At 54.8% G+C, this 14,810-nt stretch overlaps 1 protein-coding gene across 1 annotated transcript in view; it reads left to right on the top strand.

Moving 5' to 3' along the window:
• Positions 1-14,810, top strand: part of LOC140476712 (dynein regulatory complex protein 11-like) — a 248,546-nt gene that overhangs the window by 182,376 nt on the left and 51,360 nt on the right. The window contains exons 2-6 of the mRNA XM_072569531.1: positions 1,023-1,228; positions 2,304-2,388; positions 8,157-8,264; positions 11,424-11,501; positions 12,430-12,594. Coding sequence (XP_072425632.1) covers positions 1,023-1,228; positions 2,304-2,388; positions 8,157-8,264; positions 11,424-11,501; positions 12,430-12,594 — 642 coding nt within the window. The remainder of the gene's footprint in view (positions 1-1,022; positions 1,229-2,303; positions 2,389-8,156; positions 8,265-11,423; positions 11,502-12,429; positions 12,595-14,810) is intronic.

Genomic DNA, 14,810 nt, shown 5'->3' on the forward strand with positions numbered 1-14,810 from the left:
AGATGGACTGATGGAGGGGGCAAGCAAGTGGCAAATGGAGTTCAACTCTTGATCAGTTTGAGGTAATGCTTTTAGGGAGGTCAAACGGAAGACACAATCAACAGAACCATACTGAGAGAGAGCTTGCAATGCAAGTGCAAATGTCCCTAAAGCTAGGAGTACAGGTAGACCAGTGAGGCAGATAGCATGCTCTCCATCATTGGGGGAAGTATAGAATACAGAAGGAGGAATATAATGATGAAACTGTACAAGACACTGGTGAGGTCACAACTGGAGGTAGTGTACAGTTCTGGTCACTACATTACAGGAAGGATGTAATTCTGGAGAGAGTACACAGAGGATTGACTGAAGTTTTCCTGAGCTGGAGAATTGTAGTCACAAGGTGAGATTGGAGAGGTTGGAGTTGTTTTCCTTGGGATAGAGAAGGCTGAGAGCCAACATGATTAGGGTAGACAATATTGTGAGGGGTAGAGATAGAATAGACTGGAGGAACCTGTTTCCCTTGGTGGAGAGATCAAAAGCCAGGGGTCATAGATTCAAGCTCAATGGCAGAAGGATCAGAGGGGCCAGGAGGAAAAAACACTTTTACACAGAGGGTGGTGGGTGTCTGGAATTCACTGTCCGAGTAGATGGAGGGAGAGACCCCAAACTCTTTTGGAGAGGTACCTGAAATTGACCGTAATGCTACAAGCTACACAGTGATGATTCATGTGCAGTAAGATACAACGAGAAAGGGCATCTGGATGTCTCTGGGTCAGCATGAGCAAGATGGTCTGAATGGCCTCCTTCTGTGCTGGATCATTTCAATGGTTTGATAGTAGAGCAAAGTGAGAGAACAGAACTGTGGGAGTATACCCACGTTATGTGGACAGCTACTGGCATCCTGTCCACACCGGGACAGTGTGTACACACAGAGAGGAGACAGGTTAACAGGGCTGGGATGGTGTGGCTTCGTGTGATGTGGGCAATGATGGTTGGTCAGGGTCAGTGACTCTCTCTGACTGTGGCTCTCTCCCTCCCAGGCTCCCGGTGAAGATACCAACAAGACAGCTGCAGTGATTGTGAAAGCGAAAGAGAATGCAGACAGTCATCACCTTCTCCAGGAGCAGTACCGCGCCGAATATGAGAAAGCTCAACCTGTCATCAAACAAACAGTGATGGACACAGAGGGCCCAGAAATAAAGGAGACATATCGAGAACAAATCCGACACTGGTTCATCGAGTGCTAGTAAGGCACAGCACTCTGCATCGTCAACAACTTCACAAACACCAAACTCCATTCCCCATCACTCAGCTCAGGGAAACGATTCAAACATTTATAACCAGGCACTTCAACAAAAACCCAACAAAACCACAACACCGAGATCCCCACTCCCTCAGCACTCACCCTCCGACAGTGCGGCACTCCCTCAGCACTCACCCTCCGACAGTGCGGCACTCCCTCAGCACTCACCCTCCGACAGTGCCCACTCCCTCAGCACTGACCCTCCGACTGTGTCCACTCCCTCAGCACTGACCCTCCGACAGTGCGGCACTCCCTCAGCACTCACCCTCCGACAGTGCGGAACTCCCTCAGCACTCACCCTCCGACAGTGCCCACTCCCTCAGCGCTGACCCTCCGACAGTGCAGCACTCCCTCAGCACTGACCCTCCGACAGTGCGGCACTCCCTCAGCACTGACCCTCCAACAGTGCCCACTCCCTCAGCACTGACCCTCCAACAGTGCCCACTCCCTCAGCACTGACCCTCAGACAGTGCCCGCTCCCTCAGCACTGACCCTCCGACAGTGCGACACTCCCTCAGCACTCACCCTCCGACAGTGCGGAACTCCCTCAGCACTCACCCTCCGACAGTGCCCACTCCCTCAGCGCTGACCCTCCGACAGTGCAGCACTCCCTCAGCACTGACCCTCCGACAGTGCGGCACTCCCTCAGCACTGACCCTCCAACAGTGCCCACTCCCTCAGCACTGACCCTCCGACAGTGCCCACTCCCTCAGCACTGACCCTCAGACAGTGCCCACTCCCTCAGCACTGACCCTCAGACAGTGCCCACTCCCTCAGCACTGACCCTCCCACAGTGCGGCAATCCCCCAGCACTGACCCTCCGACAGTGCCCACTCCCTCGGCACTGACCCTCCGACAGTGCCCACTCCCTCGGCACTGACCCTCCGACAGTGCCCACTCCCTCAGCACTGACCCTCTGGTGCTGTGATTGGTGGACAATGCTCAGTTCCTGACCTATCCGAGGTGCCTGCAGAAGCCCCTCCCTCTGTCTCTGACTCTGTTTGCATTGTGCCCACAGTAACACTTCCGGAAAGTTCCCGGACTATCCCACCGTGGAACAGGGAGGCTCAGACATTATCTTTGCTGAGAAAACCCCTGAGCAGGTAAGACCACCTTTTCAGTGGGAAGTTTCTAGGAAATGTCATTGTGATATTTTTACCCATCGATGAAGGTAGTGACCGATGGAGATCACTGAGTCAACCTGCTGGGAGTCTCTGCCTCACAACATTGTGGGTCAAACTACAGTACATAGTCTGCTCGAGCGCAACTCAGCCCCACCTACTCAAGGGGCAAGTAGCGACGGGCAATAAATGCTGGCCCCCACCAGTGATGTCCAAATCCTCTTTCGAATATCATGAGAATCTAAAATATGAAGGGTCTGTCAGTTCGTTTGATCTTCAAGTCGGATAAGGGGTCGGCACAACATTGAGGGCCGAAGGGTCTGCACTGTCCTCTGCTCCATGTTCCAAGAACTCCATGTAGACCATTCAGCCCCTCTAGCCTGGTGTGCCCTTTAATCTGAAGGAAGGGCTCATGCCCGAAACGTCGATTCTCCTGCTCCTTGGATGCTGCCTGACCTGCTGCGCTTTTCCAGCAACACATTTTCAGCTCTGCCCTTTAATCTGGTCAGGGCTGATCTCAGCTTAGCTTCGACTCCCCTTTTCCAGTCTGCTCCCCATAACCCTTCAACCCCGTGACTGATTAAAACTCTCCAAGAGTCTCCTCCTTAAATTTACTCAATGACCCAGCACCCACCACACCCTGGGGAGTGAGTTCCACACTCACGACCCTTGGAGAGAAGATTTTCCTTCCCAGCTCTGTCTTAAATCTGTCAATCCTTATCTCCCAAACTATGACCTCTTGTTCTCACTTGCCCCACATGAAGAAATTGTCTCTCTGTGTTTACTTTTTGAATCCCCTTCAGCCTCTTCTTTACCTCAATTAGATCTCAATATTTGTCTTAATTCCCAAACTCCACTGAGGATCAGCCTAAACTGCTCAATCTCTTTTCAGATGGTAAACCTCTCATCTCCACTCAACCGAGTGAATCTCCTCAGAACCTCGCTGCGTCCCAATGGAGGGAGATTGAACCTGTACTCTGAACTCCAGGGGCCTGGACACCAAAGGCCTGGACAACACTTTCCTACTGTTCTACTCTATTCCTTTTGCAGTAAATGGCAGAATTGCATTTGCCTTCCTTTTGACCTGCTGTTCCTGCAGACTGGTGAAATAACTCCCCAGAGGCCATCACAATGTTCCCCTTCATTAACACGGAGAGAGTCCCTGCTCCCTCAGAGCCAGCTCTCCGAGTGAACAGAACCCCTGACACTCCTGTTTCTGTCAGTCAGCCAGGGCTCCCTGATTGAACTGAATTGAATTTAATTTATTGTCACGTGTTCCAAGGCACAGTGAAAAGCTTTGGGTTAGTGTGGTGCTGGAAAAGCACAGCAGGTCAGGCAGCATCCGAGGAGCAGGAGAGTCGATGTTTCAGGCAAAAGCTCATCATCAGGAATGATGAAGGACTTTTGCCCAAAGCATTGATTTTCCTGCTCCTTGGATATTGTCTGACCTGCTGTGCTTTTCCAGCACCACACTCTCATCTAGACTCTGATCTCCAGCCGCATCTGCAAGTGCCCACTTTCGTCACAGCGAAAAACTTTGTCTTATGAGCAATCCAGGCAGATCACAGAGTTAAGTAACATCGATAATAAATACTAGGGAAACATCATCAAAAACAAAAACACAGGGACAGGCGAATGTTTGGAGTTTGAGAGTCCATTCAGTATCCTAACAACAGTAGGGTAGAAACTGTTACGAAACTTGCTTGTGTGTGTGTGTTCAAGCTTCTGTACCTTCTCCCCGGTGGAGGTTGTAAAAAAACATTGCCATGGTGTGATGGATCTTTGAGAATGCTGGTGGCCTTTCTTTGACAGCGGGCCTGGTAGATAGATTCTATAGTTGAGAGGTTGGCCTTTGTCATCGTCTGGGTCGAGTTCACCACTCTCTGTAACCATCTCCGATCTTGAATGGTACAGTTGCCATACCAGGTAGTGATACATCCAGACAGAATGCTATCGATGACGCACCTATAAAAGTTGGTAAAGGTATTTGCTGTCATGCCAAATTTCTTCAGCTGCCTGAGGAAGAAGAGACGTTGGGCCTTTGTAACCAGTGCGTCCACATGAAGAGTCCAAGAAAGTTTGTTGTGGATGACCACTCCCAGGAGCTTGATGATCTCCACTAGTTCCACCTCTGTGCTGTTAATGTGTAGGGGGGCATGAGTAACATCCCAGCAAAAGTCAGTAATGAGTTCCTTAGTTTTGCTGGCATCGAGAGCTAGGTTGTTCTCAGTGCACCATTTTTCCAGGTCTTCCACCTCCCGTCTGTAGTCTGTTTCGCCGCCACTTGAGATTCCACTGACTATGGTGGTGTCATCAGCAAACTTGTAAATGGCATTAGTCTGGTATTTGGTGACACAGTCATGGGTATATACAGTGAGTACACACCCCTGGGGGGGGGGCTCCAGTGTTGAGTGTTAGTGAGGATGAAATATTGTCCTCAATCTTCACTGATTGTGGCGTGTGGGTCAGGAAACTGAGGATCCAGTTGCAGAGAGAGTGGACCATATTAACATCCCCAAACTCTCAGATACGATGAACCATCTTCATTACAATCTCTACCATGAGGTTTCTGCTACTCCTGCACCCAGACACCCAGATGTAGGGGGTAGTGTAATTTTTAAACGGTTAGCTGCCTTTTAGTCTTTTCTACCTCATAGTAAACACAAGCAGACACTCGAAACTGTTGCCGGACCTCCCCCACGTTTATATGAATGAAACAGTTGTAACAGCTTTCCTCGATAGTTGAGAGACCGCCCTTAACCACAGTTGTACAACATCATCCATATAAGGGAAGAACGGGAAGCTCAAACACTGATTGGCCAAGTGAATGATAAAAGAATCGCAGGCACCAGAACCCAAATAAGGAAAACAGTGGGGAATCCGAGCACTCGCTGGTCAAGGCAGCAGTAGTAAACCCAGCCCACATATACATGTATATAATGCGTGGAGATTACTATGCTTGTGTGTGTGTACCTTTGGGAACAGCACCCGACTTTGCAAAGTTGAATGAAAAAGTTTTGGACTGACTCCTCCGTGTCTTTGTTCCTGGGAAGGGAAATAAAAAGTGCCGTAGATGGGGCTGGACAGCCACTTATCTCGCACACAGACACCCAGACACCCAGACACCCAGACACCCAGACACCGAGATACCCAGACACCCAGACACCCAGACACCCAGACACCGAGATACCCAGACACCGAGATACCCAGACACCGAGATACCCAGACACCCAGACACCGAGACACCCAGACACCCAGACACCCAGACACCGAGATACCCAGACACCCAGACACCGAGACACCCAGACACCCAGACACCCAGACACCGAGATACCCAGACACCCAGACACCCAGACACCCAGACACCGAGATACCCAGACACCCAGACACCGAGACACCCAGACACCGAGACACCCAGACACCCAGACACCAGGACACCGAGACACCCAGACACCGAGATACCCAGACACCCAGACACCCAGACACCCAGACACCGAGATACCCAGACACCGAGATACCCAGACACCCAGACACCGAGACACCCAGACACCCAGACACCCAGACACCGAGATACCCAGACACCGAGATACCCAGACACCCAGACACCGAGACACCCAGACACCGAGACACCCAGACACCCAGACACCCAGACACCCGGACACCAGGACACCCAGACACCAGGACACCCAGACACCCAGACACCGAGACACCCAGACATCGAGACACCCAGACACCCAGACACCCAGACACCGAGATACCCAGACACCCAGACACCGAGACACCCAGACACCGAGATACCCAGACACCCAGACACCGAGACACCCAGACATCGAGACACCCAGACACCCAGACACCAGGACACCCAGACACCCAGACACCGAGATACCCAGACACCCAGACACCGAGACACCCAGACACCGAGATACCCAGACACCCAGACACCGAGACACCCAGACATCGAGACACCCAGACACCCGGACACCAGGACACCCAGACACCCAATCACCCAATCACCCAATCACCCAGACACCCAATCACCCAATCACCCAGACACGCAGACACCCAGACACCCAGACACTGAGACACCCAGTCTCCCAGACACCCAGACAGTAAGACACGCAGATACCGAGACACCCAGACATCGAGACCCCCAGACCCCCAGACACGCAGACACCCAGACACCCAGACACCAGGACACACAGACACCGAGTTACCCAGACACCAGGACACACAGACACCCAGACACCGAGACACCCAGACACCGAGACACCCAGACACCCAGACACAGAGACACCCAGACACCCAGACACTCAGACACCAAGACACCCAGGTCCCTCTGAACTGAACCACCCTGAGGTTTCTCTCCATTTAGATATTCAGTTGGGTTCTGTGTTTCTAACCAAACTGAAAAACCTCACGACCCCCACGTCCCTCACATCCCTCACATCCCTCACATCCCTCACCTCCCTCAACCTCCCTCAACCTCACATCCCTCACATCCCTCACATTCCTCACCTCCCTCACATCCCTCACATCCCTCACAACACTCACATCCCTCACAACCCTCACATCCCTCACCTCCCTCAACCTCCCTCAACCTCACATCCCTCACATCCCTCACATTCCTCACCTCCCTCACATCCCTCACATCCCTCACATCCCTCACATCCCTCACAACCCTCACATCCCTCACCTCCCTCAACCTCCCTCAACCTCACATCCCTCACATCCCTCACATTCCTCACCTCCCTCACATCCCTCACATCCCTCACATCCCTCACATCCCTCACATTCTCACATCCCTCACCTCCCTCACATCCCTCACATTCTCACACCCCTCACCTCCCTCACATCCCTCACATCCCTCACCTCCCTCACATCCCTCACATCCCTCACAACCCTCACATCCCTCACCTCCCTCAACCTCCCTCAACCTCACATCCCTCACATCCCTCACATCCCTCACCTCCCTCACATCCCTCACATCCCTCACATCCCTCACCTCCCTCACCTCCCTCACATCCCTCACACCCCTCACACCCCTCACACCCCTCACATCCCTCACAACACTCACACCCCTCACCTCCCTCACCTCCCTCACCTCCCTCACACCCCTCACACCCCTCACCTCCCTCACCTCCCTCACCTCCCTCACCTCCCTCACATCCCTCACCTCCCTCACATCCCTCACACCCCTCACATCCCTCACCTCCCTCACATCCCTCACCTCCCTCACCTCCCTCACCTCCCTCACCTCCCTCACACCCCTCACACCCCTCACACCCCTCACACCCCTCACACCCCTCACACCCCCCACATCCCTCACCTTTCCATCTCCATTTATACATTTCTCCTGTCTTCATTGTACCTCCCTTTCCCCTGGTTTCTGTCTCCTCTGCTGATTTGGTGACAGTGCCTTCTGTCTCTGATGTTCTTGTCCCTGATGTCTCACTGACCCAAAGGAGACCCGTTCATCCTGACTCTCTGTGTTCAGGTAGTTGGTCAGTGCTGTATCTTCGCAAACAAATTACCCCAACCCCAGGTGATCTAACCCGAACTGGAGTGAAATTCTATCATGTGGCCTGTTCCTGTTTCTAGCTCTATCATCCTCCTCCCCTTGAACCCTTCACTCCCCGTTCCTCGGTGTTGAACCGCCCCAGAATGTTTGTTCTCACTCTCCCCTATTCCTCTCTTCTCACCATCCTCTCCAAAGAGGGTTTCTCACATTCCTGTCTTTACCCCAAACCCAGCTCTTGGCGGAGATTCTTGCCGAAGAGGAAGAGAAAGAAAATCAGAAAGGGAAAAAGGGCAACGTGAAGGAGACCAAGAAAGAAAAAAAAAAGAAAACTAAAGCAGAGGTGAGTCCAGTTTCCAGGAGACGACAGAACACGGGGCCATACCCCACTGTACCGAGAGTGTACACCACGGGGCCATATCACACTGTACCGAGAGTGTACACCACGGGGCCATACCCCACTGTACCGAGAGTGTACACCACGGGGCCATATCACACTGTACCGAGAGTGTACACCACGGGGCCATATCCCACTGTACCGAGAGTGTACACCACGGGGCCATATCACACTGTACCGAGAGTGTACACCACGGGGCCATATCACACTGTACCGAGAGTGTACACCACGGGGCCATATCACACTGTACCGAGAGTGTACACCACGGGGCCATACCCCACTGTACCGAGAGTGTACACCACGGGGCCATATCACACTGTACCGAGTGTGTACACCACGGGGCCATATCCCACTGTACCGAGAGTGTACACCACGGGGCCATATCACACTGTACCGAGAGTGTACACCACGGGGCCATATCACACTGTACCGAGAGTGTACACCACGGGGCCATATCACACTGTACCGAGTGTGTACACCACGGGGCCATATCACACTGTACCGAGTGTGTACACCACGGGGCCATATCACACTGTACCGAGAGTGTACACCACGGGGCCATACCCCACTGTACCGAGTGTGTACACCACGGGGCCATATCACACTGTACCGAGAGTGTACACCACGGGGCCATATCCCACTGTACTGAGTGTGTACACCACGGGGCCATACCCCACTGTACCGAGTGTGTACACCACGGGGCCATATCCCACTGTACCGAGAGTGTACACCATGGGTCCATATCCCACTGTACCGAGAGTGTACACCATGGGGCCATATCCCACTGTACCGAGAGTGTACACCACGGGGCCATACCCCACTGTACCGAGAGTGTACACCACGGGGTCATACCCCACTGTACCGAGAGTGTACACCATGGGGCCATACCCCACTGTACCGAGAGTGTACACCACGGGGCCATATCCCACTGTACCGAGAGTGTACACCACGGGGCCATACCCCACTGTACCGAGAGTGTACACCATGGGGCCATACCCCACTGTACCGAGAGTGTACACCATGGGGCCATATCTCACTGTACCGAGAGTGTACACAACGGGGCCATACCCCACTGTACCGAGAGTGTACACAACGGGGCCATACCCCACTGTACCGAGAGTGTACACCACGGGGCCATATCACACTGTACCGAGAGTGTACACCACGGGGCCATATCCCACTGTACCGAGAGTGTACACCACGGGGCCATACCACACTGTACCGAGAGTGTACACCCCAGGGCCATACCCCACTGCACCGAGAGTGTACACCACGGGGCCATATCACACTGTACCGAGAGTGTACACCCCGGGGCCATATCACACTGTACCGAGAGTGTACAACACGGGGCCATATCCCACTGTACCGAGTGTGTACACCACGGGGCCATATCCCACTGTACCGAGAGTGTACACCCCGGGGCCATATCCCACTGCACCGAGAGTGTACACCACGGGGCCATATCCCACTGTACCGAGAGTGTACACCCCGGGGCCATATCCCACTGTACCGAGAGTGTACACCCCGGGGCCATATCACACTGTACCGAGAGTGTACACCACGGGGCCATATCACACTGTACCGAGAGTGTACACCACGGGGCCATACCCCACTGCACCGAGAGTGTACACCACGGGGCCATATCACACTGTACCGAGAGTGTACACCACGGGGCCATATCCCACTGTACCGAGTGTGTACACCACGGGGCCATACCCCACTGTACCGAGAGTGTACACCACGGGGCCATACCCCACTGTACCGAGAGTGTACACCATGGGTTCATATCCCACTGTACCGAGAGTGTACACCACGGGGCCATATCCCACTGTACCGAGTGTGTACACCACGGGGCCATATCCCACTGTACCGAGTGTGTACACCACGGGGCCATATCCCACTGTACCGAGTGTGTACACCACGGGGCCATATCCCACTGTACCGAGAGTGTACACCACGGGGCTATATCACACTGTACCGAGTGTGTACACCATGGGGCCATATCCCACTGTACTGAGTGTGTACACCATGGGGCCATATCCCAATACACTGTACACCACAGGACAGTACACTGTACACCACAGGACAATACACTGTACACCACAGGACAGTACACTGTACTTTATCGACTGAACCCAAACATCTTCAGCTGCTTCGTCAATGACCTTCCCTCCATCTTAAGGTCGAAAGTGGGGATAGTCGCCAATGATGGCACAATGTTGAGCACCATTCGCAACTCCTCAGACACTGAAGCAGTCCATACCTAAATGCAACAACATCTGGACAATATTCAGGCTTGGGTCGACAAGTGACATGTAACATTCACCACACAATGCCAGGAAATAACCAACACCAATAAGGGACAATCTAACCACCGCCCCATGACAGTCAATGGGGTTACCATCACTGAATCCCCCACTATCAACATCCTGGAGGTAACCATTGACCAGAATCTCAATGGACACACCACATAAACACAGTGGCTACAAGAGCAGGTCAGAGACTAGGAATACTAACTCCCCTCCTGACTCCCCAAAGCCTGCCCACCATCGACAAGGCCCAAGTCAGGAGGGTGAGGGATTACTCCCCACTGGCCTGGATGGGGGCAGCTCCAACAACACTCAAGAAGCTCAACACCATCCAGGACGCAGCAGCTCCTGCTTCTTAATGATCTGTCCTTGTACACTGTCTTTAAATCACTTTAAACAATTAATTTCATTGTATCGTACAGAATTTGAACAGTCCCAAAAATAAACAAAAAGTCAATGTTTTTGTCTTTAACTCACCTGGACAGTCATTGCGAGAAACCAAATTGGGAACATTAGTTGTTGGAGCATGAGGAAAGGTTGCAGTGTGGTTGGTGGGAGAGTACACCAGGGATTGGGTTTACCACAGTAACGATGTCTCACATACAGGACAGCACGCAGTATATGACAGGCATCAATACACCGCACTGCACCTGTAAGACTCAGCACACCATACTCCAGGGTGAGCACAGAGTGTAATATGGACAAGTGCACATTGGCCTGCATGGACTGGACAAGTGAGGAATTGAGATTGTGGAAATGTTAATGTTTATTGTTCTCTTCCTGTCTCTGACTCCAGCCGAAACCTGAGGGATTTTCCTACTTCTTACCGGAAATCATCGAGGGCAACAAGATCTACACAGGCAAGGAACTCAGAGTGAGACTGTGTCTGTGTGTGTGGGTGGGTGTGTGTCTGTGTGTATGTGTGTGTGGGTGTTATGTCTGTGTGGGTCTGTGTGTGGGTGTGGGTATGTGTCTGTGTGTGTGTGTATGTGTGTGTGTGTGTGTGAGTCTGTGTGTGTGGGTATGTCTGTGTGTGTCTGTGGGTATGTGTCTGTGTGTGTGTGTGTGTATGTGTGTGTGGGTGTGGGTATGTGTCTGTGTGTGTGTGTCTGTGTGAGTCTGTGTGTGTGGGTGTGTCTGTATGATGTGTGTGAGTCTGTATGTGTGGGTGTGTCTGTGTGTGTGTGGGTGTGTCTGTGTGTGTGTGTCTGTATGTGTGTGTGGGTGTGTGTCTGTGTGTGAGTGTGTGTGTGTTTGTGTGAGTGTGTGTGAGTGTGTGTGGGTGTGTCTGTGTGTGGGTGTGTCTGTGTGCCTGTGTGATGTGTGTGAGTCTGTGTGTGTGGGTGTGTCTGTGTGTGTGGGTGGGTGTGTGTGTGTGGGTGGGTGTGTCTGTGTGTGTGGGTGTGTCTGTGTGTGTGGGTGGGTGTGTGTGTGTGGGTGGGTGTGTCTGTGTGTGGGTGTGGGTGTGTGTCTCTGTGTGAGTGTGTCCGTGTCTGTGGGTGTGTGTCTGTGTGTGTGTGTGGGTGTGTCTGTGTGTGTGTGGGTGGGTGTGTGTGCCTGTGTGAGTGTGTGTTTGTGTGAGTGTGTCGTGAGAGTGTGTGTGAGTGTAGTGAGATGGCCAGTGTGTCTGTAGTGAGTCTGTCAGTGTGCTCACACTGAGTACTGATGCCAGTGATGTCCTGTTTTATTGGTTGTTGGGGTGTAGGGAGTATGTTGTCAGAGTCAGGGGGAGAGTGGAATCTTTTGTCAGAACCTTGGAGTCAGTGTGACCTGAGAGGGGAGTGAAGGGTTACTTTATGTGATGTGTCAGTGACAGTGGTGGGCTGTTGGTGCAGTTGAAGTTGTGTGTTTTTCTGACAGACGTGTGGAGGGAACGTGATGAATCCACCAACCACCGTCAGAAACATGATGTGGAACTGGAGAAGGAGGAGAAGAGGAAGGAGGTGGAGAAAGAGATTCGACTTCAGGTGAGACTCTGTCAAACAGCACTGTCCGGGCACAGGCCTCACTGTGGGGGCACAGGCCTCACTGTGGGGACACAGGCCTCACTGTGGGGGCACAGGCCTCACTCTGGGGACACAGGCCTCACTGTCCGGGCACAGGCCTCACTGTGGGGGCACAGGCCTCACTGTGGGGACACAGGCCTCACTGTGGGGGCACAGGCCTCACTCTGGGGACACAGGCCTCACTGTCCGGGCACAGGCCTCACTGTGGGGGCACAGGCCTCACTGTGGGGACACAGGCCTCACTGTGGGGGCACAGGCCTCACTGTCCAGGCACAGGCCTCACTGTGGGGACACAGGCCTCACTGTGGGGGCACAGGCCTCACTGTCCGGGCACAGGCCTCACTGTGGGGACACAGGCCTCACTGTGGGGGCACAGGCCTCACTGTGGGGGCACAGGCCTCACTGTGGGGACACAGGCCTCACTGTGGGGACACAGGCCTCACTGTCCGGGCACAGGCCTCACTGTGGGGACACAGGCCTCACTGTGGGGGCACAGGCCTCACTGTGGGGACACAGGCCTCACTGTGGGGACACAGGCCTCACTGTCCAGGCACAGGCCTCACTGTGGGGGCACAGGCCTCACTGTGGGGACACAGGCCTCACTGTGGGGGCACAGGCCTCACTGTGGGGACACAGGCCTCACTGTGGGGGCACAGGCCTCACTGTGGGGGCACAGGCCTCACTGTCCAGGCACAGGCCTCACTGTGGGGACACAGGCCTCACTGTGGGGGCACAGGCCTCACTGTGGGGACACAGGCCTCACTGTGGGGACACAGGCCTCACTGTGGGGGCACAGGCCTCACTGTCCGGGCACAGGCCTGACTGTGGGGACACAGGCCTCACTGTCCGGGCACAGGCCTCACTGTGGGGGCACAGGCCTCACTGTGGGGGCACAGGCCTGACTGTGGGGACACAGGCCTCACTGTGGGGGCACAGGCCTCACTGTCCGGGCACAGGCCTGACTGTGGGGACACAGGCCTCACTGTCCGGGCACAGGCCTCACTGTCCGGGCACAGGCCTCACTGTCCAGGCACAGGCCTCACTGTGGGGACACAGGCCTCACTGTGGGGGCACAGGCCTCACTGTGGAGACACAGGCCTCACTGTGGGGACACAGGCCTCACTCTGGGGACACAGGCCTCACTGTCCGGGCACAGGCCTCACTGTGGGGACACAGGCCTCACTGTGGGGACACAGGCCTCACTGTGGGGGCACAGGCCTCACTGTCCGGGCACAGGCCTCACTGTCTGGACACAGGCCTCACTGTCCAGGCACAGGCCTTACTGTGGGGACACAGGCCTCACTGTGGGGGCACAGGCCTCACTGTGGAGACACAGGCCTCACTGTGGGGACACAGGCCTCACTCTGGGGACACAGGCCTCACTGTCCGGGCACAGGCCTCACTGTGGGGGCACAGGCCTCACTGTGGGGACACAGGCCTCACTGTGGGGGCACAGGCCTCACTGTCTGGGCACAGGCCTCACTGTGGGGGCACAGGCCTCACTGTCCAGGCACAGGCCTCACTGTCCGAACACAGGCCCAACTGTGGGGGCACAGGCCTCACTGTGGAGACACATACCTCACTGTGGGGGCACAGGCCTCACTGTGGGGGCACAGGCCTCACTGTCGGGGAACAGGCCTCACTGTCGGGGAACAGGCCTCACTGTGGGGGCACAGGCCTCACTGTCCGGGCACAGGCCTCACTGTGGGGGCACAGGCCTCACTGTCCGGGCACAGGCCTCACTGTGGGGACACAGGCCTCACTGTGGGGGCACAGGCCTCACTGTCGGGGCACAGGCCTCACTGTGGGGACACAGGCCTCACTCTGGGGACACAGGCCTCACTGTCCGGGCACAGGCCTCACTGTGGGGGCACAGGCCTCACTGTCCAGGCACAGGCCTCACTGTGGGGACACAGGCCTCACTGTGGGGGCACAGGCCTCACTGTGGGGACACAGGCCTCACTGTGGGGGCACAGGCCTCACTGTCGGGGAACAGGCCTCACTGTCGGGGAACAGGCCTCACTGTGGGGGCACAGGCCTCACTGTCCGGGCACAGGCCTCACTGTGGGGGCACAGGCCTCACTGTCCGGGCACAGGCCTCACTGTGGGGACACAGGCCTCACTGTGGGGGCACAGGCCTCACTGTCGGGGCACAGGCCTCACTGTCGGGGCACAGG

The sequence above is a fragment of the Chiloscyllium punctatum genome, chromosome 5, assembly GCF_047496795.1.
Source record: "Chiloscyllium punctatum isolate Juve2018m chromosome 5, sChiPun1.3, whole genome shotgun sequence".
NCBI classification, from domain to species: domain Eukaryota; kingdom Metazoa; phylum Chordata; class Chondrichthyes; order Orectolobiformes; family Hemiscylliidae; genus Chiloscyllium; species Chiloscyllium punctatum.